Source organism: Odocoileus virginianus, chromosome 28 (genome assembly GCF_023699985.2).
Source record: "Odocoileus virginianus isolate 20LAN1187 ecotype Illinois chromosome 28, Ovbor_1.2, whole genome shotgun sequence".
Taxonomy (NCBI): domain Eukaryota; kingdom Metazoa; phylum Chordata; class Mammalia; order Artiodactyla; family Cervidae; genus Odocoileus; species Odocoileus virginianus.
The window spans coordinates 8,410,149-8,436,297 of NC_069701.1; the positions used below are offsets into that span (position 1 = coordinate 8,410,149).

Here is a 26,149-nt window from a genome sequence, read left to right on the forward strand (position 1 = left end):
GGAGGGGCTGGGGCGAGATCGACTGACTTCCGGCCAGGCCGTTGTCTGGGTGGCGCGGTCGAGTCATCTTTGGGCCTCGCTGCTTCCATCTCCCTTCCCTGCCCCCCGCCCCAGCGCGGGGGGTCGATCAGCCAAGCGGGGGCGGGAAGCGACGCGGACCTTCCCCTTTCTTTCGTTCTGGCCTGCTCCCCGGCTACCCGCTCTGGGTCCCTGGGACCCGCGAGGCCCGGTCTGAGGGCCCGGGGCCTACGTGGGCCCGCCGCCGGGCCCCATGAGGCATAGCCTGACTAAACTGCTGGCGGCCTCGGGCAGCGACTCCCCGACGCGTAGTGAGAGCCCGGCGCCCGTCGCGACCTGCTCGCTGCCCTCGGACCTGACCGGGGCGGCGGAGGACGAGGGGACGGCGGCGGCCGGATCGCCCGGCCGCAGACAGCCGCGCGGCGACGAGGGCGAGTCGGAGGCCGGGAGGGGGGGCCGCGGCGGCGTGGCCGCGCGCGCGCCCTCGCCTGAGGAGATGGAGGAGGAGGCGATGGTCAGCGTCCCCGGGGAGGAGACGGAGGACATGGACTTTCTGTCCGGCCTGGAACTGGCGGACCTACTGGACCCCCGGCAGCCGGACTGGCACCTGGAGCCCGGGCTCAGCTCGCCGGGGCCCCTCTCCTCGTCCGGCGGAGGATCGGACAGCGGTGGCTTGTGGAGAGGCGACGACGACGACGAGGCCGCGGCTGCCGAGATGCAGCGCTTTTCGGACCTGCTGCAGAGGCTGTTAAACGGCATCGGAGCTTGCAGCAGCGGCAGTGACAGTGGCGGCGGCGAAAAGAGGAGGAGAAAGTCCCCAGGAGGCGGCGGCGGCGTCGGCGGCAGCGGCGGCGGCAACGACAGCAACCAGGCGGCGACAAAGAGTCCCCGGAAGGCGGCGGCGGCGGCTGCCCGCCTCAACCGGCTGAAGAAGAAGGAATACGTGATGGGGCTGGAGAGCCGAGTGCGGGGGCTGGCCGCCGAGAACCAGGAGCTGCGGGCCGAGAACCGGGAGCTGGGCAAGCGCGTGCAGGCTCTGCAGGAGGAGAGTCGCTACCTTCGGGCCGTCTTAGCCAACGAGACCGGACTGGCTCGCCTGCTGAGCCGGCTGAGCGGCGTGGGACTGCGGCTGACCACCTCGCTCTTCAGGGACTCGCCCGCCGGGGACCACGACTACGCTCTGCCCGTGGGGAAGCAGCAGCCGGACCCGCTGGAAGACCAGGACGACTCGGCCGGAGGAGTGTGTCTGCATGTGGACAAGGATAAGGTGTCGGTGGAGTTCTGCTCGGCGTGCGCCCGGAAGGCGTCGTCTTCTCTTAAAATGTAGGGTCAAGTAATCCGCTCTTTATCCGCGTTTATCCCCTTTCAACTCCCTTACATCATGTAAAACACCTTAGTGGGACATCGTCACTGGACACATTTCAGAGGAGGAAAAAAAAAAGTAATATTGAATCTTTAAGTGTTTAGCTAAAAGCATGAATGTGACACTGTAACCAACTCCTAATGATAACATGTGACTATTAAATCTCTCTGACAGTTTCTTTTTTAGGTGATTTCCTTCCTGCCAGGCTCCGTTGTAGGGGTTACAGAACAGTCGTTCCCGCCTCACCACCTGGTAAGGACCCATCTCTTCACGTAACGCTCATGCTCTGCTGCTTAGTCTACTTTAATGGGCAACATCTCAATTTGTGCGTGTGTGTGATTTTTTTTTGTTTGTTTGTTTGTTTTCTTTTTCGGAAGTTGGGAGGGGAATCTAATTTGGGCCCTGTCCACCCTGGAAACAGACTTGTGCTGGTCAATAATGTACTCAAGATGCTTCTTCTGGTTGAAATAGCTGTTAATGTGTCCCCTTGTTCAGACTTGCGTGTACCTAGCTCTTCTGTCCCCAGTGTGGACATGGCCTTGGATGACATCGGTTCCAACTGTACACTGAAAGCTGCTAATAGAGATACAGTTTGGAGACAGTGACACAGGTGAAGTTGAATGGAACTTCCGAGTTGTACAAGGTGCAAATTGGAATTCCAATTTTAGAGCAACTTTTCAGAGGTTGACAATAAGTACTTGGGGCATGCACAAATGTGATAGTTACTTTGCTGGAGATTACAGAAATCTCTTAAATATAAGAATGCCTTTAAGTTTTAATAGATCTAGACATACAGTCTATTCAGATTAATAGATTTTTATATCTCAACATTAGAGAAGTTGGAAATTAACATGCATACCAGACTCCTATGTTAGTTACTTGAAGGAGGAATAAGAATGGTTAATGAAATGTTTCTTTGAGGACCAGCACAGTGATTACCCTATCACTGAATATGAATAAATTGTTGAACACCTTTATTTTTGTTGTATTAAATTTTTAGGTTAAATTTATGTATGATTAGATATTGAAGGTTATGAAATGTGAATGAAAACGTGTAAAGTGAGGCTTCACAAAGAATCTTACTCTACATATTTCAAAGGTATTTGTCCTATTTAAAAATGAGTTTTAAAATTGAGTGATTCTGGCCAGTTAATGACACAATTGACATTTCCAAAGTTGGGACATAGACTTCCATAGTTGGGACGACAGTGTTGTCCAATTGTATATAGATTGAGTCATGATGTCCTTCAATGTAAGGGACATGAAGAAATTCTTTGTGAAACATCACTGTTTGATAAAGTATATACGTATTTAGCATCCTTGTTTTTCTTTGTGCTAAAGTGGATACAGCTGTTGGGGCAGAAGAGACGGGACCAGCTGCTGGCCACATTTCCTGCTTTATTTTAAAAGGTAGTATAAGAAATGAGGAAAAAGAGGTAATTTCAGGGCTTCTGCTTTTATTTTAAAATGTTCATAATTAAAAAGTATTTTCCAGCAGTCCAAAGATGTAAGTTATCTTACACATAAAATGTTTTATTTTGTTGTTATTTGGTTATGAAAATGGAATCTTGTTCTTGCACAACTGTAAATGTTTTGTTGCTAGATAATACACTCTGAGACCTAACTTGGTCTCTGGTTTCCAGTGCATTACAGCATATTTTGTAAAATCATCTACTGCACTTGAGCATGAATATGGATAGTAGCCAAACTCACAACCTGGAGTGATGAACCTGCTTATACCTAAGTGCAGGAGCAAGCCCCTCACAATGCAGCTGCATGGATTTTTAGTGCCTACTGAATAATATATAATATATATAAACCAAAAGTAGTTGGAAAAATTATTTGAAATGACTAATTTGTGCTATCTTTATGGAATATGTTAAATGTAGCTTTTTGAAACAGAAGCCTTGAATTGAAATTTAATTAATACTTGAACATTTTGTATATATATATATCTTTGTATATAATTTTGTGCAGTACCAATGACAAAAATATGGTGTCATAATAAAATCAGGTTTGTTGATCTTTCAGTTATGGGCTCAAAGAATTTATTCATCTCTCAATATGACATTGGAAAACAATGGATGAAAATAGGAAAAATGATTGTTGTTAATGCTGTGGGTCTTAGGTTCTGAAAGCAGTAAGTGCGTTTTTCTAAAAAGTATACCATTCCTTTGGAATATTTTCTTCCTAACGTCAATGATTTTCCTGCATTATTTGAAGTTTGGGGGCTGGGGAGAAACAGTCAAAGCTTTCTGAATTGGGATGCTTTGAAATTCCAAGTATAGATTTTTAGAATGTCATTTTATAAATGGCAGTTTTTGGAAATACTTGATTAAGAACTTTTGAAAATGGAGATTAGTATCAACTGTTTTAAAAGCTGCTTTGTTAGGTTCCTTATGTTTTTAAACTGTCCTTCTTAGTTTCCATTTCATTCTCTTTTTTTTCTAATTTTGGTGACTTATAGTGATTTTGTCATTTTTTTGCATCAACGTCATAGTCTTGTTTTTACATGGTATTGCATGTATTTAAGACCTATATAACAGGGACTTTAAATAAATTTGGTCATATTTATGTGTAAACACATTTTACTGTAAATGTTTGGGTTTCTGAATTTACAACAGATCTGTTTATTTCAGTATGTAGTAAACAATATCTTAAAGTGTCCTATTCACTACTTGTTAATTAAAAAGTTATGATTAATATGAAACTGTTGTCTTACTATTTTTAGAAAATTGTGTTCTGAATGATTAGTAGCTGGATAAAGCAGATTTCTGGAATATAATATGGATTGTTTAGAAGTTTTCAGGTTTGGCTCTATTTACTGTAGTGGATGAAAGCAGTTTAGTATTTGGGGAGTCTTTTTTTCTTTTCCTAATTGTGCCTCTATGGCAAAATGATACAGAAAGAACTGAAGATGTACCTTTTAATAGTTGTCTTCTGATTGTGACAGGAATTCATACATTAATTGAACTAACACATCATATTGACCTGCTGTTTCTATCATATTGACTTAATGTTTCTGCACTTCCTTGACCAAACCTAACGAAAGAGTCCACGTTTGTTAAAATGTAGTCACACCTCTGATATAATCCAACAAAAAGTGTTCAAAATATTTTAAATATTTGTTCATTTTATAATCACTAAATTAATCTCTCTCTCTTCTCTTTAAACAGCTTAGCAGTGTCTGCAAAAACGAATCTTTTCCTACAACCTGTTAACTGACTGGACTGATGGTAACAAAGTAATTGTGGGAGCCATGTCGGTCAAAAATTTGGCATCTGCTGAAAAAAATGAATGCCATTTTCAAGTTCCCAAATTACTTCTATACTGATTTCACTTTCCAGATTTCACTTTCCAGAAATGGAGATATGAAAAGATTGTCTGGAATCCTTGAAAGACTTAATAGGAATTCATGAGACTAAGTTAATTTTGGAACAAAATTACACATTTTTTGTCTTTCATGGGAGTGATACTCAGTTCTTTGCATACCTTTTAAAAATTGTAACCATTGGAGAAGAGATTGATAGTATTACATCAAGGAATATTAGATTCTTTTCATAATCAAGAGCACATTTTATGGAATTACATTTAGTGCAGTAGGATTACATAAACAGGCCATCAGTGATCACAAGGCCGTATCATGAGTTTGTATTTATTTCCTGGAACATGAGAGCTAATCTGAAGTACAGACAGACCTTGCTGAGTAGAATATAAAAGTTTATGTAAAGTCTTTAACCTATAAAGAGTAGTCTTTTTAAATAGATGCATTGATTTGTCTGTGTATCTTTGAAAAACTGAATATGATTAAATGTATGGGTAGTTAATTGCAATTCAGGATAATGCCAAGATGTGTGGATCTGAGGTTTTGGCTTCTTGAGCTTCCTCTGAGGATATATTAAAATTATTTTGAGGTTTCTAATGAATGGTATACTAGTTTCTACTGTTTTATATTAAAATTTCTCTAGTATGAAAGGCTTTTTAGCGTTCTGGATGATGGGAGTGTTTTTTTTTTAAACAGAATATGGTTGTTTTACTTATTTGAAACATTTTTCCAGTTCATTACAAGTGTGAGAAAACACTCAAAACTCTTGTGGTTTTATTTCATTTTTGTTGGATTATGTTAATACATTCTTTCACCTGGTCTAGACTGGGTCATTTTATCTTACTAATTTCAGAGGTGTGCAGATGGTAGAAGTGGGAGGGAGTAGGAGATAGGCTCTTATTTCTCTCTCTAAAATGATTCGTCATCATTAATTATTCAGTTTGATTATTGTATGGTGATACACAAGACTGATTAAATTCACTCAGTTTCAGGTTTATTCAGTGTCTGATGTCAGGCAGCAAAGAGCCTTCTCAGTTAAACTTAGGTGATTGATGGATACTCCTACATATTGAACAGTACAGCTGGTTGCGTTGTAACCACAATCAGGTAGGCGTCAACACTATTTGGTGACCATTAGTGCTGCTTTGATAGAGTGGATAATTCACTGATAATGAGTGAATGTTTCAAAATACGTAATTATCTAGTTCCGCATTTGGGAGGTAAACTTTTAAGTTTTTACTAGTCAGCCTTAAGCTAAGTAATCTGATGACTAAAGTTGAATAGGTTGTAAAATATTTTCAGGTGTTTGGTTTTCCCCCCTGGCTATCAACACAGAGGTTTTGAGACCTTCCCAAACGGTTATGTTTTTATATTTTACTGTGCTGTTTTTTATTGAGAAACCAGGTGGTTACTGTCAAAGCCAGGAATCAAAAAGGGGATGTCCTCTATTAGATACTTGTAAAGTGTTTGCTTAGCTAGCACAGTATTTTGTACCTATTTGAACTTGAATACCTCAATAATCTGCCAGTTACTCCCTGTTGTCTTATAATAACAGACTGAGCTCAGAGCTCTAACCTAGACAGCAAGCGGTTATTTACATTCAGTTTTAAAGTGCAGAAAAATGAAACTGGAGATTCTTTAAACTTTATTACAGAAGTAAATTACTTTATCATTAGCAGCAAATCATGTAAGGAAAACTATGTATTTTTTTAAAAGGTTAATAGAAAGTTGCCCTTTTCATTGCTTTGGTTACTGATGATAGTGTTTTTATTTGTTTTTTAACCTTTCTCCAGTTTGTACATTCAAGATTTCTTATCCATTTTCCCCACTTTTTAAAAAGAAAGCAGATCGCAGTGCTTTATTAAAATTTTTCTAATAATTTTTTTATAGTTTCTTTTTTTTGCTGTGCTGCAGCCTTGTGGAATCGTAGATCCTCAACCAGGGATCCAGCCTCAGGACCTCAGCAGTGAAAGCATGGAGTCCTAACCACAGAACTGCCTGAGAATTCCCAGTTTTTTGTAGTTGTGTTGACTCAAATTTGTTGAAAATCTTTTGCTCAATTTTCAGTTAATCTGATTTAAAAATCTAGCCACTTGATGTTTGGAACATTTGTGTAGCTGTTAATATATACAGATTTGAATTTTGTTGGTGGCTGAGCATCCTTTAGAATGTGCCATTACGTTCTGTATCTCTCCTTTATAGTTCCTGGACCCTTTTGGCATCTAATTTACCAGTCTGGGGATTACAAATTAATACCTTAAGTATAGTATAACATGAGCCTTCTTTTTTAAAGCCAAATAACTACACAGAACAAAGAAAGGTTTAAATAGGTTTTTCTTTCTTTTTTTTTTTATTGTGACAGAACTGATGAAATAAACCATTTTCCTCTCTGAGGCAGTGTTCTATAGGTCTCAGCTAAAAATGACTTTAAGTTGTAATGCAGATCATAGAACGTTCTAATTTGCCCCTGACCAAAAATTTTGGTAAAGTTAATTTGTAGCAACAGGTTTAAAATAACAGGTTCTTTGGCCTGTGTTGTCTGTTACTCCACTAATTGAGAAGATGATTTAAGAAAAATATGGTTAGAGGATAGGTTTAAGAAAGAAAATCATTTTTGGTTGCAGAAACCATTGTAAATTGTTGTGTTTACAAATGGTGGTATGCTAGGGAGTAAGTACTGCAGGAATGTTTAAGGAAACAATTTGTACTAAATTATCAATAGTTGTATCAGTGGGTTTTGAACTATCTAAGTTCATTACACCATGCTCTGTTTTTAAGAAGTCTGATTCAGTAATTTGGGTTTCTTATTTTTGAAGTCAGGAATTTTATTGGGGTTTTCTATTGTGATGAGTAGAACCATGCTTTCAATAAAAGTGAGAATGCATATAAAATATATAACTTTGGGTCAGAGCTTTATCTAGATATTTTAACTTATAAAGGGTTTGTCTTGTTTTTAGCCTTACATATATATTTTTTTCCTAGTTGTAAAAGTAAAGCATATTCATTACAGAAAACTGGGAATATCTAGAAAGGAATCAAGATGAAAAGTCAGCCGTAATTCTGTAACCCAGAGAATATTCATAGTAAAATATATTCTTTTGCCTCATAATTGGGATCGTTTCTTATCAAATGTAGTTTGATGGGGAATTTTTTTTAACATAATCTATTTTTATTAGGTTTTTGACTTGGTTTTTATTTAGCCCTGCCACGCGGCTTGCTGGTCCCTGGATTAATAAACCTGCACCTTCAGCAGTCAAAGCACTGGTGTTTGTGCATGCCAAGTCACTTTAGTCATGTTCAACTCTGTGGCCCCGTGGACTAGAGCCCCCAGGCTCCTCTGTCCATGGGATTCTACCAGGCAGGAATACTGGAGTGTGTCCAGTATTTCTGTGTCCTCCGTCAGGGGATCTTCCTGATCCAGGGATTGAACCCGCAGCTCTTACATTGCAGGTGGAATCTTTACTGCTGAGCCACCAGGGAAGCTCCCCTAACTACTGGGCTGCCAGGGAATTCCCTTGTATTTTATAAATTGAATTTTAAATCTTTGGCTGTACTGCTTTCTTTTCTTTATGGGACGCTGAAAGTCTATCCCACTCAAAGCTGCTTTTTTTAGGTGACAGGCTAAGTGTTTTTATAATATTTTAAATAGCATAAGACTAACATGTATCACTGTATTTGAAAAGGAATAGTTAAGATGCTTGTGAATAATACTCTAGGGTGACACAGTATTTGGTATGACTGACTTGTGTCATAAGCAAGTGTTGATCTAGATCTTCATTGTCCAATGCCGAGGATATTAGCTAGGTATGGCTAAATAAAAAATTAAGTTATTCAGGTGCACTAGTCACATTTTGGGTGCTCAGTAGCCACATATGGCTAGTGCTAAAATGTTATCAGTCATATACATATCAGTATAAAAATATTTCCTCATCACAGTTTGTTGGCCAGTGGTGACCTGTCGTCGTTAGTTGCTAAGTCATGTCTGACTCTTTTGCAGTCCCATGGGCTACAGCCCGCCATGCCACTCTGTCCATGGCGTTTCCCGGCAGCAGTTCAGAGGCTCGTCATTCCCTCCTCTGGGGGCTCTTCCTGGCCCAGGGATCACACCCACATCTCCTGCTTGGCAGGCGGGTTCTTTACTGCCGAGCCACCGGGAAAGCTCAATGCCGATTTAGATGCTGTCAAATAAAATAGTTTCAAGAACTGAGATGAAAAGTTTTAGGAAGGGAAGACAACATGTCATTTCAAAAATTTAAATAATCTATCTAAGGAAGTCAGGAATAGACTGATACTTCAAAAAACAAAACCAGAAATAATAGGAAGAACATGGCTACTCCTTCAGGGCTTGATGTCAGGTGCTTTAACACTGAACTACCAGGGAAGCCTATCATTAGGACAGCTTGAGCTAAACCTGAATAATCTCCTGGCAAGAATATTGGAATTGATCACTGAGAGGAATGAGTTTTTGTTGTCTTTAGCTGACCAGGGTTTGAAGTTTGGCATCTTAACCAGTAGACCGCTGGAGAAGTCCCAGGCATGTTTTTAAATATGTTCTAAGAGTCTATGAATAATACCCATGGAAAACAGTGAATTAAGAAAATAACATTCCTGTAGTGTGTTGATACCGCTCCACCCCCATCCCCATTTTCATTCCTGTTTGGATTCTTTTATGAGGTTTTTAATGAAAACAGTTGTATGGTTTTTTTCTTGTGTTACAAACCAAAGTGCTTAATATAAAGGAGTAGAGCAAGTGAATGTGGGAGAAAGTACTGGGAAAACGAGGAAGTTAGGTTCTTAACTAAGTGGACAGTGTTGAATACTGTAGATCCCAGAATTGTACCTTATGTACTAGTCTCTGTTTATTCATAATTAGATATAGGTTATTTTTATAGTTTTATTTTTGTGTACAGAGTTGCTTAACAATCACTCAATTTCTAGGCCAGGTTCTGGTAACTGAAGAGCCTTTATAAGTAGTTTATATTGTCTAGACCCAAGGTATGCAGCAAACCCAGTCTGGAGCAAAATGGGAAATAACATCTTTCTAAAGACAGGCTTAGAAATCCTAATCCAGTAATTTAAGATGTTTCCTTTCTCTGGTAGCAGGGCTGAATTATACCTGTAAGAAAACATTGAGACAGTTCACTAGAAAAGACAGTTGTATTAAGTGATAAATTTGTGTACAGCATATATTAATTCCAGAAGTCTTAAAGCTAGCTTAGGGTAAAGATTAAGTTAATAGCATTCTCTTCAATGTCTATTAGTCCTAAAAACTGGCCTTTTGTTTTCTTTTGTCCTCCCCCCCCCCCCCCATTTCACCTCTGGAAGCTCATAGATTGTTTGGTACAAGAGTTCATCAGAGAATAACTGAGTTATTTTGGCTTATAGCTACACATTTTCTGATGGAATTTTCTTTTATAAGTAGTACATAAACTCTTAAGAACATTATGCATATAACGTAGCTTTCACACTAGTCACAGTAGTACTTGCTTGCAGCTTTATATTTCGAACCTGAACCTCACACCCAAGAGGTTAGTGTGATAAATTTCCAGAAGTGTTTTCAAATTCTTGTAAAGTATTCTTTGATTACTTGGATAAAACAAGTCTCATTAATGCTTTCAAATCAAACAGGTAATATTCCCGAAAAAAAGAGTGTACTTAAGTTTCTCAATAATTATGGAAAATAATCCTACCTAGCTGCTAGGCCACCGTTCACAGGGATAGCCAAAAAAACAGGGTACAGGCCACCGAAAACAAGACCAACCAATCCACCTCGTGTTATTGTGCAGGTTTCACAATGCAGATCACCTAGGAAACAAATTAGTTCTGCAAATGGATATTCAAGCAAACAAAGAACTCAAGGTCCACAGATAGGCAATTTTAAAGCAATAATACAGCAAATGCATTTCTACAAAGCATGTTAAAAGGTATACATATGGATGATTAAAACGAGTAACTGATAAAACCATTTTAGGGAAAATTCCCTAATTTGTTTTCTATTTGAATATAATAGTTTGCACTGCTTCTAGTTTTCTGCACTTGTATTAGCAAACCTGGGATAGTATTTTTGTCTTTAGGAAACTTTTTTAAACCCATGGGAAATCTGTTTTAACAATTTAATTCATCTTACATTTTTATATTATAGTCTGGTTTTATTTTTATAAAATTATTCATTTTCAAATTAGTACATGGTACTAGAAAGTTAACTTATGTTTTCACTCATTCTGTTCACTTCATTGTTTCCCTGCATATCAAAACTCTTTCCACAATGATCGTGGGGATTCAAACAAAATACTCATCCAATTTAAGCAAATTTGAAGTAGCACTTATGAGAATTTAAATGGACTGCCTCCTTCCTTACTACCACCTGTGATAATTTTTTGTTTTAAATCATAAATCCTTTCATGATTTAGCTGTACTTGGAGTACTCATCAAATATTGTGAACTGTCCAAAGGAAATCAAGTCTCCATGTATTTGATAACTACTATATACACACACACGGTGCTTTTTGATTTACTACATAGTCTTGTTCCCACAAAATGTTTTTTCCCTTTAAGAAACTATAATGTTAAGGCAGTCAACATTTTTTAAAAAGTTTCCAAGTATTTCTTACTAAGCACTGTGGGAAAGAGAAGTTAGATAAAGGAAAGTACTTAGCATTACTGTGTATCTATTTTACTTGTTTGGTAGACCATGCTAATATGAATTAATTGCTGCTTTACAGAGGCTAACAAGGTTCAGTCTTATCCATCCGAGTCTGACAGATGTACACCGTGACTACCTTAAATCATATAGCTACTTTAAGGATTAACATAAGGTGCAAACTGTATACCAAAGTGAAGTTACTGGTGATAGTGAAATAGAACTTACCTGTATTCAAAGGTAAACTTACAAAACCTTTATAAGATACATTTGCTGTCAAAAATGGGATCACTGCCATTGGTAAGCCAGCAGCTATGCGAGCCTGTGTCACATGTAAGATGCGTCGAAAAAGACTATTTGCTATTAGGCCACAGAGAGCAGCATTAAGTCCAACATATGCTGATCCATTTTCAAGCAGATTCCTGAATGGGTGATAAAAAACAAAATTTTTGCTCTATTGTGTATGTAAGCTCTCCAAGAACAATTCTGGCATTTGTTACAGAACTTAATCAGGATTTTAGGATCATATTTATTGTATCTTACAGCTCTGTAAAACAAACCTAGGATCATTGTTTTACATAGAGATTTTTATTCTAAAAGGTTCTGAACTTGGCCAACACATTAAGGATGCAGTGGTACAATTTGTTTTGTGATTTTGTGAAGGGTATTGGTATGGAAATTCCCCCTGCCCTGGGACCCTTATATAGCAGGGAAGAGCTTCTGAAGAGTCTGACTTAGATGCCTCTCTAGGCTCCTACAACGCCCAGTACTTACTTCTATAGCACAACACGTTATAAAGCGGTACTATGTTATCATAGATTTACATGTCAGCCTTCCCAACTAGCCTGTAAACAACTTGAAGACTGGCTACAAAGACACAAGTATCTTGGTTTCAACAGCACCTGACACATAGAAGGCATTCAGTAAGGTGGAACTGATGTTTCCTGTTAATCTTCCGTGAAGCATTGGAGTCAGGGTTGGGGGGGGTGGAACAGTACTAACATTTAAGGGATCCTCTATGCTAGGCACTTCACAAGAACTCATTGAAATAAAAATGATGTTTTGAGATAGTAAATGGTAAAGCTGGTTTTTAAGCATGGGATGTATAAGTTTTAAAGTGCACATTCTATCCATTCTTTAGTTTCAGGGGAAAAACCCTAAAACTGCTGAATATTCAAATACTCCAATTCAGACTCTTCAGCCTACCGTTTAACTTTTTTACCACCTGTCTTGCCACCTGTAACAGGCATTTCAGTCTCTCAGTTTTCTTACTACTCTTAATTAGCCAGACTAACCATACGATACCCTCTCTAACTACTATGGTTAACACTCAATCTTAAAACAGCTTTTCTAGGAATTCCTAATTGAGCTTTTTACATTGTATAAGATTACCTCTCTGACTGGTCGTTTTGTAATCATAGTGATACTTGGCACTTAGTCACTGAGCACCTTACTGCATACAGCACACTTGGCTGTGAAGGTACAAAAATTACCTACCTCCAATGTTTTCACAGTTTATTACTGGAGACTGAAAGATACATAGACTTGACATCTAACAGAAGTGTACTAAAACAGTAATGGCAGTACAAAGGAGGCAGTTTCGAAACTTAGGGTATGTAAGATGGTATTTGTGATGAGGACCTGGAGAACTACCGAACAATAACAAAACATAAATATGAAAAGACCTGTGTATTTTTGTGGGAGCTAAGGGAGTGGGAAACTTAAGCATTTCCTCTAAAATACTGTTATTTTCATAATAACACTGTGAAATACATATCATCTTCATTTTTAGTCATGGGAACAAATACTAAGGTAAATAACTTGTCTATATACATAATTATTATATACATTATAATACATTGATATAGTAATGTTGCTGCTGCTGCTAAGTCGCTTCAGTCGTGTCTGACTCTGTGTGACCCCATAGACGGCAGCCCACCAGGCTCCCCCCGTCCCTGGGATTCTCCAGGCAAGAACACGAGTGGGCTGCCATTCCCTTCTCCAGTGCAGGAAAGTGAAAAGTGAAAGTGAAGTCACTCAGTGTGTCTGACTCTTCGCGACCCCATGGACCGCAGCCCACCAGGCTCCTCCGTCTATGGGATTTTCCAGGCAAGCGTACTGGAGTGGGTTGCCATTGCCTTCTCCATATTAATGTTAAATATTAAAAATTACATAAATAAGTCCCTAAATATATCAGGGAGTGTAACTGGAATCTGAATAGCAAAGTTTGCTGTCTCCCAACCAGATTTTAATTTCCTGTGGCTTAAAGTCACATTGTTTAATTAATAATTCAATAGAAAACTGTTATCTAGCAGCTTCATAGCTGGTCACTGTTCCCAAAAAGTGCCTATACAACTTAGAAATGTGAACTCAGGAGTTTTTTGGAAAGATAAAAAGTAACTAGAATCATGAACAAATGAAATATAAGATCAGAAATAACAAGTGGCAATGAAATTTGTTACATAAATTATTTTGTAGATTAGAAAGTGAAGTGTTTGATATTCAAGCTTAATATACTTAAAAACTTTTCAAATAACAAACTCATGCCTGGGAAATCCCATGGACAGAGGAGCCTGGGGGGCTACAGTCTATGGGGTTGGAAAGAGTTGGATATGACTTACAACTAAACAACACCCACCAGGCTCCTCTGTCCATGGGATTCTCCAGGCAATAATGCTGGAGTGGGTTGCCATTTCCTTCTCCAGGGGATCTTCCCAATCCATTGATCAAACCCAGGTCTCCCACATTGCAGGCAGACGCTTTACCCTCTGAGCCACCAGGGAAGCCCTGAAACAGAACTAGGATACATAAAATAGAAACAGGAAAAATAGGGAACAAAGGAAATATATGGAGGTGCTGCCGTCTGCCCTGCTTAGGTGCCAGGGACTGAAAACAGTTTACGTGAAAACTAAAGCTTGCTTTGCAGTTCTAGCTCACTTCCCCATTGCTGCTTCTAATTTTGTGCAAGTCCCAGTAGCACATCCTACTTTCTTCTCTTCAAGGCTGTCACATCTATCCTTCTTTGTGTTAGTCTTTGTGGCTTTCCCTTCCTCACTGGCCTGGAAACATGGGTACATATCTTTTATTTGCTTAAAAAGGTTTTCTGATTACCTCTGAAAAACAGTAACACTGTGTATGTGTGTGTGGTTGGGGGGAGGAGAATTGGATAAACAGCTTAAAAAAATCTCACCAAGTTCTTATTACTGCCTTTGGGTTTATAGGTTCTCCCTTGTTTAGCTGGTGTCAGTAAGATTGGAATTTGTGCAAGATAGTAAAATTACACTTCCAAAATGTATTTCAAATCCATCCTTCTTTTCACTTCAAACTGCCACCACCACTCACTGGGATTACTATGCCAGTTTTCCTACCGGTGGTCGTCTTTTTCTCTCCTACCTGAAATCTGTTTTCCAGAAAACAACTGGAATGTTCTTTGGAAATGTTAGCTGGGTCATTCCCTGCTCAAAACTCTGTGTCTCTAACCTTATGCCCACTTCTCTTATACTTCAGTAACACTGGTTCCTCAAATATGACAGACACTCTGCTGTCCTGTTGCCTGTGCATATGCATACGCCATTCCTTCTCTGATTTTCAGTTTACATGGAGTGTTAGAGTGGCTGCCTCCGAAGGAGATCTAAGAACATTTTGTAGGGACTGCAGTTCATTCAGTGTTGTCTTCAAAGATCAGCATGTTTCCTATATAAATTAATAATACTTTAATGATCTTTTAGCCATGATTCCATTTCTCTGAAATTTCTTGTCTAGCTATGTGTATTACATGGCACTCTCAGACTGTTAAGTGTAGTCATGAATTGAGTGTGGTAAGAGTGGTAATGAATTGAGAAGACAGTTTTAAAATCTAAAATTTTGTTATTTAAATTAGTCCATAAATACATACATTTGTTTCTACTCTAAGCCAAATGGAAAAACTGAGACATTTAATAGAAATGTACAAAGAAATGAATTTTAGCCTTGACTTCAAGTAAAATAGCTAATCTCTCTGGACCTTGTCTTTCTCATCAATGCAAGAAAAATCTCAATTTCTTTCTGATAATGTATGTTGTTTAGAGTCAAACTAAATTGAGATGAATCAATGATGAAAATCCACCTGATAAAATTTTTTTAAGTATAAGAAGGGATCTTACCTTTCTGCTTCTGGGAGTTGGTTAATTTTTCGGGCTATGATATCAATTAAGTTCTCCTTGATGATAGTACCATCTGGTTCATGATTTTTCATCTTGAGCCTTAAATTAAAATATCATTTTTCAATAATGTGTATCTATAGAAAAACAGCAAAAGGGCTTATAAAAGCCATCTGAAGACCATAAATATTTAGCTTAAAAAAATTAGCCATAGCTTCATTTCATAATCATCAATTTGATTATATAACTGATTAGCATAAACACCTCTGCCTCCAAACCCCCACAATTCTATGTGAAACAGAAACCAGAACATGGACAACACATGAAGCTTTCAGAAAACACAGAACATTTTTGTGACCCTTAAAAATATTGTAAATTTGCAAAAAGCACCATAAAATACATAAAGTTAAACTAGTATTAACCAGTTAAAATGAACTCATTCATAGATACCATAAAGATTAGCCAGTGGTAAGGAAAATGTTTGCAATACAAAGGAGTCATTGTTGGTACTCAGAATATGTAAAGTACTAGAAATCGATAAGAAAAAGGCAACCAACTCAATAGAAAAACTGACAAATGGTGTTAATAGGCACTTCTCTTTGCAACCCTATGGCCTGTAGCCCGCCAGGCTCTTCTGTCTAAGGGATTCTCCAGGCAAGAATACTGGAGTGGGTTGCTATTTCCTCCTCCCAGGGATCTTCCTGGCCAAGGGGTTAAACCTGTGTCTCCCATGGTTCCTGCCTCCCAGGCGGATTCTTTACCACTGAACCACGAGGGAATCCTCCTGAATGTGGAATTGTAACAAAAGAGGAAAGCCAAACAGCCAATAAATATGAAAATATGCTTAACCACTATAATCAGGGAAATAGAAATTAAATTTCAATTACTGGTAAGAATGTGGGGTAATGGAAACTCATGCTGGTGGAAACAAACTGTATCCAATTTGGGTACGACCGGGCTTCCCTTGTGGCTCAGCTGGTGAAAAACCCGCCTGTAATGTGAGAGACCTGAGTTGGGTAGCTGAGTTGGGAAGCTCCTGTGGAGAAGGGAAAGACTAACTTACTCCAGTATTCTGGCCTGGAGAATTCCATGGACAGAGGGGCCTGGCAGGCTACAGTCCATGGGGTTGCAAAGAGGCGGACACGACTGAGCAACTTTCACTTTCATGACAACCACTTTGGAAAAGAATTTAATAGGTAGAAGACACTCGCGATTTCACCTCTGCCCTAGAGCAGAGGTCAGCAAACTTCTCTAAAGGGCCAGATGGTATATACTTTAGGCTTTGTGGGTCACATAATGGTCTTTGTTGCATACTTAGAAAAACAAAACAGTAAAACTTAAAAAATATAAAACTCATTCTGGTTGGCTGCAAAGAAACAAACGATAACCTTCCTCTGGTCCACAGGCAGGTAGTCTGTTGACTTAGGCACTAGCTGGAGTAAGAGAGTAAGGGAATGGGTGAATTCTGAATTCACTTTCATGCACTGGAGAAGGAAATGGCAACTCCAGTATTCTTGCCTGGAGAATCCCAGAGACAGAGGAGCCTGATGGGCTGCTGTCTATGGGGTCGCACAGAGTCAGACACGACTGAAGCGGCTTAGCAGCAGCAGCTTGAAGATTTAATTCATTAGATTTAGCTCATATTTCAGGGCAGCAGAGTTAAGAAAAGCAAAAGTTCACAAAGAATGTTCTACATTATTAAGTAATTTTCTTGGTTCACTGTTCATTTGCTAGAAAATTAATTGACAACACTAACAAGTTTCACTGGGTAGCCACTGGGTGCCTGGCGAAATGCTGAGTGCACGGAATTTCTTACCGTTCTAGTTGGTGCTTCGCGGACGGCTCAGTGGTAAAGAGCCCACCTGCTGAGGCGGGGGAGGTGGCTTTGATCCCTAGGTGGAGAGGAGCCCCCGGAGGAGGAAGTGGCAACCCACTCCGATATTCTTGCCTGAGACTCCCATGAACAGAGGAGCCTGGCAGGCTACACCATGTAGCAACTAAACAAAGTTCAAGTTATCCTAAGTACAGTGCAGGCTTGGACATTTATGTCTAGGTTTCCTGGACTCAAACTTTTTGAGGGCCTTGGTTACAATAACATGATAGGATCTCTGACCTACAGGAACGCTGAATAATTTTATGTTGGCGGGGTGGTGGAGAGATATAAAAACAAGCAAATTCAGTATATACAAGGTGTACAGTGTATATGTCTGAAATGTTTCCCCCAAAAGTCCCGCCTAATGCTATCACTAGTTTTCTGTTCAGTGCTCTGCATACTGCTGAGATTCCTGCTGTGAGCTGGCCATTTTCTGAAGTGTGGCTATTAAAAGTCACCCTTAATTTGGTCCGCAGTAGGTCACTGTATTATCCTGGTTATTAATAATATATCCACAGCTAAGGCAATGAATGCCACGTTTAAATATTACAAACATTTCGAAAGTCTTTTGCATTAGTTATTTAAGATAGCTCCCGAGACAATGAAGAAAGTGGGGCCGATGAAAATTAAATTAGGCCAAGGTCACCCGGTAAATTGGCAGTAAACCTGGGATTAAGTTCAAGCGCAGGTTTCCAACCTCTTCCCCGCCCCCGCCGTCAGAGGCTTAATTTAAATATAAGATCTTTTCTTGTAGGGAGGAAAGTATAGGGACGGTCGGGCCGATGGAACCGACTCCCCTCCTCTCGTTGTGACTCAGTGCTGGGATCTCATTACCACGCTGCGGCAGAACAGCGCGTCAGGCCGCTGCGCATCTCTCTGTCCCCGCCGGCGCCCCTCTTCCCGAGTGCCGGTACCTTACGCGCGCCTCCGTACAGCCGCAGCCTCGGCGGGTCTCCTCCGGCCCCGCTAGGGCTCACGCCACGCTCCGCTCGAGGCGCCCGGGCGCGGCCATTTTGGGCGCCACGTGACCGACCCGAGGCGGGCGCCTGGTCGGAGCCGGCGGAGGATTGGGTTTCCGGGCCGAGGCTGCGCCCGGCCTTCCCGCAAGTGGGCGGCGCTGCGCCTCCGAGGTCGGAGGTTTGGGTGACGCAGAGGGTTCCTCTTACAGCCTGTCTCCGCCTCTCAGGATACGGACTGCGGAAATGGTGAGATTTCAGTCTGAAAACTGAGTGACCTGAAACCCGTCCCATTAGTTGAAACTCTTATCTTGGGTACGTTACTTAAAATTTCGTGGCCAATAGTTTACACGTCGTGTACTGATACGAGGGATATATATATATATATATATAATTGCACAGCCCTCGGCATACGAGATAGGTCGTCGGTTAAAACGAAGTCTAAAAGTACCTGAGATTTCTTTGCTCCATCGATTTTCCGTTCTTCCTTGGATCTTGAGTTCCTGGTGCGGTTTGGTTGATCCTGCCACCATAATCTGAGCGCCTGAAGAGCAGCAGGAGCTTGTTTTCTCTGTATTGCTTATGAAAGGAGGATTAGGTGAATGAGACTAAAGAAAAACTAGAGAGCAAAGGAGACTTGTGGCTCCATCAGTCAGGACCATTGACGAAAGTCTTGGACCAAACCTCTGAAGACCTCTGTTTGCTGTCTCCTCGCATCCTCTTTCCTCACTTACCAAGCAGGAGGGGGGCACTTTCCTCTGTTAAAAAGCAGGAGGGAAAACAGTCTCATTGGTTATTCTGTAAAACTGTGAGGATCCTGTTAAAGCTCTTGCCGAAGTTGTTGGGAAAATAATTGAGCTTTATCTATGGAGAAAGTGGTATATAAGATAAGGCGGGGGGGGGCGGGGGACTTCATAGGAGACGTGAGCAGACCTCTCCCCAGCCCCTTCGCTGAGAGGGCTTTATCTACTGTCAAACTGTCGCTTGTCAGTGAACCAGAAAATAAAAACAGGCCTTCATATTTGGGAGTGGAAAGTGGGTGTGCATCCCAGCTGGAAAGTTTCCGAGGTAAATGAGAAAGTTTGGGAAAACCAGATTGTGTGTGTGTGTGTACACGCGCGCGCGTGCGAACGCGTTTCCCCCAACACTCTATACTCTTATCCAATGTCATTTTCAATGGTTTGAAGCTAATTTGAAGTTAGTAAGTGTGCGTGCTGTACAATATCTGAAGCCAGCCATTCTAGAGTAATAAAAGCAATTTTGTACGTTGAGATTTTATTTAAAAACTGTTCTTTCAAGACAGGATGAAATGTCAAATTCATCAGATTTATTGTCTTAAATTGTTCATAGTTTTTCTTTTATTTTTCTCTAAAATCTGTAGTGAGGCCACATTTCTTTCTTATTATTGGTCATGGTGTCTTCTCTTTTTTATGTCTGATCAGTCGGGTTAGTGGTTTGTAATTTTTTTAATCTTTTCAACTAGTTTCATATTTAATTCATTTGTTTGTTTTGCTTTTTTCTGTTTTCAATTTGATCGTACTCTGCTCTGTTCTATGTTTTCTCCTTTCTTATTCCTACCTGAGATTTAAGTTGGTCCTCTTTCTGTAATTTCTTGAGGAGGAAGCTGAGATCATTCGTGTGAAATCTTTTTCTACTCCATATGTGAGTTTAATGCTATGAATTTCCCTCCAAGTACTGCTTGCATTCCCTGGTGGCTCAGTGGTAAAGAATCTGCCTGCTAATGCAGGAGGCACAGGTTTGATCCTACGATTGGGAAGATCCCTTGGAGAAGGAAATGAGAACTCCAATATTCTTGCCTGGGAAATCCCGTGGACAGGGGAACCTGGTAGGTTACAGTCCATGGGGTCCCAAAAGAGTTGGAGACAGCTTAGCGACTGAACAGCAACAACAACAGATTTTGAAACACTGTTCACTCTTTTAGTTTAGTTCCAAATACTTTATAAATTCTCTCTGCTATTTTCTTTGACCTGTGAGTTTTTTGGAAGTGTGTTACTTTCCTAATAGTTAATTTTTCAAATACCTTTCTGTTATTGATTTCTAATTCTATTCCACTGTGGTCAGAGAATATACTTTGTATGACTTGATCCTTTTAAATTTATTGGTATTTATAGCCCAGATTCTGGTCCATCTGTGTAAATGTTTCATATGTGATTAAAAAGAATGTATATGCTGCTGCTGTGCCAAATTTTCAAAAACATCAATACCATAAGTTGATTGGTAGCGAAGAATTCTTTATTCTTTCTGAATTTCAACCAACTTGTTCTATCAATTATTGAGAGAAGGTTATTGAAATCTCTATTATGGGAATCGTTCTGTTTCTCCTTTCATTTCTATCAGGTCTCGCTTCATGTATTTTGAAGCTTCATTATTATATGAATAAACATTTTTCTCTGTATATCATTATGAAATAACCTTCTTAATAATTGGTAATATGGCTTGCTTTGCACTTTATTTAATATTAGCATAGCCACTGCAATAACTTTGCTTTCTTGTTTTCTGTTCACACCACACGGCGCGCAGGCTCTTAGCTCCACGACCAGGGGTTGAACCCTGTCCCCCCTGTGCTGGAAGCATGGACTCTAAGCACTGGACTCCCAGGTAGGTCCCGCCAATAACTTCCTTTTGATTCGTGTTAACATGACATAGCTTTTCCCATTGTTTTACTTTTAATCTTCTCTTGGTGTTTTTTCTGCTTAATGTAGGCTTCTTATAGGTAGTATATAATTGGATATTGTTTTTTAAAAATCGAAATTGACAAATTTCTGACTTTTAATGAAGGTGTCTAAGCCATTCATATTTAAAGTGATTTTTATATTCTAGGGTTTTAAATCTATCATCTTGCTGTTAATATTTGTTTTCTGTTTCACATGTTCTATATTCCCCTTCCCTTTCTTCTGCCTTTATTTTTTGAACTGAATATTTTTAAATTCTATTTTATTTCTTCATTGGCCTATTAGGTATAATTCTTTTAGCAAATGGTAACAGTTGCTTTAGCATATACTGTCTACCTCTCTGTTAGTTTACACAGGCTACCAGGAAAGTACCACAAGCTTTGTGGCTTAAAATAACAAATTTATTCACTCACTATTTTGGAGGCTAGAAGTCTGAAATCCGTGTATTGGCCAGGTTAGTTCCTTCTGGAAGTGCTGAAGGACAGTCTGTTCTATGCTTCCTTCCTAGCTTTGTTGGTCTCTAGCAATGCTGAGTATCTCTTCACCTGTATAAGTATTCCTGCAGTCTCTGCTTTTATTTTCATATGGTGGTTCTCCTTGTGTCCTTGTGACTTACTATGGCCTTTCCCTCTGTGTGTGTCTGTGTACCCAAATTTCTTTTATCGTATAAGGACACCATTGGTTAAGCATTCACCCTAATTCAATATACCTCATTTTAACTTAAATCTGCAGAGATGCTAATTCCAAATAAGGATACAGTCACAGGTACTGGGGATTAGAACTTGAAAATGTATTTGGGTGGGGGTCACAATTCAACTCACAACAACATCTTTAACTTGTCACAGTCTATCTTATCTGCCTCCTGAGAAATCTGTATGCACGTCAAGAAGCAACAGTTAGAACCGACATGGAACAATAGGCTGGTTCCAAATGGGAAAGGAGTACGTCAAGGCTGTATATTGTCACCCTGCTTTTTTAACTTCTATGCAGAGTATATCATGTGAAATGGCCGGCTGGATGAAGCACAAACTGGAATCAAGATTGCCAGGAGAAATATGAATAACCTCAGATATGCAGATAACACTACCCTTATGGCAGAAAGTGAAGAAGAACTTGCTAAAGAGCCTCTTGAAACTGAAAGAGTGAAAAAGTTGACTTAAAACTCAACATTCAAGAAACGAAGATCATGGCATCCAGTTCCATCACTTCATGGCAAATAGATGGGGAAACAATGGAAACTGTGAGAGGCTTTATATTGGGGGGCTCCAAAATCACTGCAGATGGTGACTGCAGCCATGCCATGAAATTAAAAGACGCTTGCTCCTTGGAAGAAAAGCTATGACCAACCTAGACAACCTATTAAAATATTAAAAAGCAAAGACATTACTTTGCTGACAAAGGTCCATCTAGTCAAAGCTATGGTTTTTCCAGTAGTCATGTATGGATGTGAGAGTTGGACTATAAAAAAAGCTGAGCACTGAAGAATTGATGCTTTTGAACTGTGGTGTTGGAGAAGACTCTTGAGAGTTCCTTGGACTGCAAGGAGATCCAACCAGTCCATCCTAAAGGAAATCAGTCCTGAATATTCATTGGAAGGACCAATGCTGAAGCTGAAACTCCCAATACGCTGGCCACCTGATGTGAAGAACTTACTTCTTGGAAAAGACCCTGATGCTGGGAAAGATTGAAGGCAGGAGGAGAAGGGACGACAGAGGATGAGATGGTTGGATGGCATCACTGACTCTCGATGGACGTGAGTTTGAGTAAACTCCAGGAGTTGGTGATGGACAGGGAGGCCTGTTGTGCTGTAGTCCGTGCAGACATGACTGAGTGACTGAACCAAACTGATCTTGAAGTGATATTTTACCACTTTACAAGTGAGAATATTACCATGGTATACTTTCATTTCTTCTCAGTCTTTGTGTTATTGTTGTCATACATTTGCTTCCATACGTGTTATAAACTACATACCACATAACCATTTTTTGATGTCAGTAGTGATTTGTCTGTGAAATAACTTTAAAACTAAGAAAATTTATACTTATCCACATATTTTCCATCTCTAGTGTTTTTTTTTTAATAGATTCATTTCCATCTGATATTGTTCTATCCAAAGTATTATCTTAAAAAGCAAATCTTTTGGTGGTGAAATCTTTTGCATTTTGCAAGTCTGAATAGTATTTGGCTCTAGTTTTAAAAATTGTGGTAAAAAACCATATCACTAAGTTTACCATGTTAAAAAAAAAATTCACCATGTTAACCACCTTAAAGTGTATAGTTTAGTAGTGTTAAGTATGTTCACATTGTTAAGCAATAGATCTCTAGAACTTTTTCATTGTGCAGCCCTGAAACTCTACCCACTAGATGCTGATTACTCCTCTTCACTCCCCTCAGCCCTTGGTAACCACCTTTCTGCTTTCTGTTTCTATGAGTTTGATTACTTTATATACTTAATGTGAGTGGAATCATACGTTATTTGTCCTTCTGTGACTGATGTATTTTATTTAGGACAGTGTCCCTGAGTTTTATCCATTTTCTAGCATGTGACAGGATTTCCGTCGTTTCTTAAGAGTGAATAATATTACAGTTTGGGGCTTCCCTGATGCCTCAGACAGTAAAGAGTCTGCCTGCAATGTGAAAGACCTCGGTTCAATCCCTGGGTTCAGAAGATCCCGTGGAGAAGGAAATGACAACCCACTCCAGTATTCTTTCCTGGGAAATCCCATGGACAGAGGAGCCTGGCGGGCTACAGTCCATGGGGTCACAAAGAGTCAGCACAACTGAGCGACTAACACTTTAGCTTCACTTTCAGTGTTATAGTTTATGAATATGTGTGTGTGTGTGTATGCATATATCACAGTATCTTTTTAAAAATTATTTATTTTGACTGTGTTGGGTCTTCATTGCTGCATGTAGGTTCTTCGTTGAGGTGTGTGGGTTTCCCTAGTTGCTACTCATGGGCTTAGTTGTGGTATGTGGGATCATAGCATCACCGACTCAATGGACGTGAATTTGAGCAAACTCTGGGAAACTGTGAAGGACAGGGAAGCCTGGCTTGCTGTAGTCCATGAGGTTGCAAAGAGTTGGACATGACTTAGTGACTGAATGACAACAATATGTCCCTGCACAGAGATCTCCCCTGGACCCCCTACACTGGGAGCGCAGAGTACTGGGCCACCAGGGAAGTCACTACACTGCAATTTCTTTATCCATTCATCTTTTGATGGATGTTTGGGTTGCTTCACTTGGTTGTTGTGAATAATGTTGTGATGGATATTGGTGTGTATATATCTCTTCAGCATCTTACTCTGAAGTCTATTGAGCTATATACCTGGAAGTGATGTTGGTAAGAGAGTAAACCTTAAAAGTTCCCATTCCTAGAAAAAAAATTATACATGTACGTGCTGATGGAGGTTACCTCGACTTATTGTGGTAATCGTTTTGAAATATATACATGTATTAAATCATTATGTTGTGTACCTGAAACTAATATGATGTTGTATGTCGATTATGTCTTTTTTAAAAAGTTTTTTAGCTGAAACATAGCTTACAATCTTTCAGGTGTACAGTGAAGTGATTCAGTCATACATATAAATACATATATGCTCCTTTTCAGATGCTTTTCTACTATAGTTTATTACGAGATATTGAATATGACTCCTTGTGCTCTGTCTGTGCTTCATTGTCTGTCTTATATATAGCAGTGTGTGTCTGTTATTTCAAAATTCCTAATTTATCCTCCCCTTCTTCCCTCTGGTAACCATGTTTGTTTTTTATGTCTGTGAGTCTATTTCCGTTTTGTAAATAAGTTCATTTGTATCATTTTTTTGGATTCCACATAGAAGTGATATCATATGATATTTGTCTTTCTGTTTTTGACTTGACTTCGTATGATAATAATGATACTATCAATTTTGTTGTAACGAGAAAAGAAACCAAAATGTAAATACATGATTAAAACTTTGTCTTTTGCCTTAAAAATATAAATACATAGGAGTTTCTGTGTGTAAAGAGGGAAAAAAATAAAAACTGTTTTTGTCAGCTGTGGTGAATGTGACTTCTATGTAACTTGCCATAGAAAGGGTGGAGTGTCAGAGGAGAGGTAAGTCTTGCAGTTGGATATACTCAGCAAGGACATGCAGGAGGGTCCATGGTGCTTTGCTTCTGCCAACAATGACGTGAATTGGTTCAAGTACAGTAAAAGGGATTTGGTTTATACTAAACAAAGTGAATCTATTTGGATTGAAATTTGAGGGATTTTAGTTATACCTATTGATGATACAGACTTAAATTTAATTTAGTGTAATACACATTGACAATATATTTGAGTAGTGTACATATATATATATTGAATAATAAACTTGGAAAAAGTACAGTGTTTAATTTCCATATATTTGTGGTTTTCCTATTTTTCTTCTGTTTATTTCTAATTTCATTTCATTGTAGCTAGAGGAGATACTTTATATAATTTCAGTCTTCTTAATGGTGTAAAAACTTGTTTTGTAGTTTAACACGTTATCTGTCTTGAGAATGGTTTTATATTTTGATTCTCTTCTCATTTTCCTTTGTGTAAATTATATAGGTATTTTCTTTGTGATTACCACTGCAATGACACAAAACATCTTAAAATTATAACAGTCTATTTTAAACTGATACTGACTTCAGTTTCCTGTAAAATCTCTCGTCTTTTATATCTCTGCCTTTCTCATTACAGGCGCACCTTGGAGATTGTGACTTTGGTTCCAGACCACCTTACTAAAGCAAATATCAGAGTAAAGCAAGTCATACAAATTGTTTGATTTACCAGTGCATATTAAAGTTACATTTACACTGTATATAGTCTATTAAGTGTGCAATAGTATTATGTCTTTAAAAACAATGTACATGCCTTAAAAATACCTTATTGCTGAAAAATGCTAACCATCATCTGAGTCTTCAGTGAATTATAATCTCTTACAGGTGAAGGGTTTGAAATATTGTAAGAATCACTAAACTGTGACAGAAAGACATGAAGAGAGTAAATACTGTTGGAAAAATGGTGTCTGACTGGGTTGCTACAAATCTTATTTGTACAAAACAAAGTATCTACAAAGTACAATAAAGCAATAAAATGAGGTATGCTTATATATGTTATTGACGATA

At 39.3% G+C, this 26,149-nt stretch overlaps 2 protein-coding genes across 9 annotated transcripts; one reads left to right on the forward strand and one right to left on the reverse strand.

Annotated features, from left to right (window-relative positions):
* Positions 1 to 26,133, forward strand: CREBZF (CREB/ATF bZIP transcription factor). 5 transcript variants are annotated; one of them, XM_070457210.1, is made up of 6 exons: positions 1 to 1,341; positions 1,556 to 1,633; positions 2,723 to 2,791; positions 4,558 to 18,629; positions 20,856 to 20,933; positions 25,722 to 26,133. In XM_070457210.1, the coding sequence occupies exons 1-2, from the start codon at positions 272 to 274 to the stop codon at positions 1,569 to 1,571; spliced, it is 1,086 nt and encodes a 361-aa protein (XP_070313311.1). In that variant the 5' UTR covers positions 1 to 271; the 3' UTR covers positions 1,572 to 1,633; positions 2,723 to 2,791; positions 4,558 to 18,629; positions 20,856 to 20,933; positions 25,722 to 26,133. The 5 variants fall into 5 exon arrangements, with proteins under 5 accessions (XP_070313311.1, XP_070313309.1, XP_070313310.1 ...); XM_070457208.1 differs by having other exon boundaries at positions 2,723 to 18,629; XM_070457209.1 differs by having other exon boundaries at positions 2,723 to 18,563.
* On the reverse strand, positions 9,369 to 19,032 carry TMEM126A (transmembrane protein 126A). 4 transcript variants are annotated; one of them, XM_070457214.1, is made up of 5 exons: positions 18,766 to 19,032; positions 15,489 to 15,587; positions 11,575 to 11,768; positions 10,397 to 10,529; positions 9,369 to 9,822 (listed from the first exon to the last, which is right to left on the reverse strand). In XM_070457214.1, exons 1-5 carry the CDS (start codon positions 18,783 to 18,785, stop codon positions 9,630 to 9,632), a joined length of 639 nt encoding a protein of 212 aa, XP_070313315.1. In that variant the 5' UTR covers positions 18,786 to 19,032; the 3' UTR covers positions 9,369 to 9,629. The 4 variants fall into 4 exon arrangements, with proteins under 4 accessions (XP_070313315.1, XP_070313313.1, XP_070313314.1 ...); XM_070457212.1 differs by lacking the exon at positions 18,766 to 19,032 and adding an exon at positions 18,193 to 18,241; XM_070457213.1 differs by lacking the exon at positions 18,766 to 19,032 and having other exon boundaries at positions 10,397 to 10,511; positions 15,489 to 15,580.
* Positions 26,134 to 26,149: the final 16 nt, after the last annotated feature.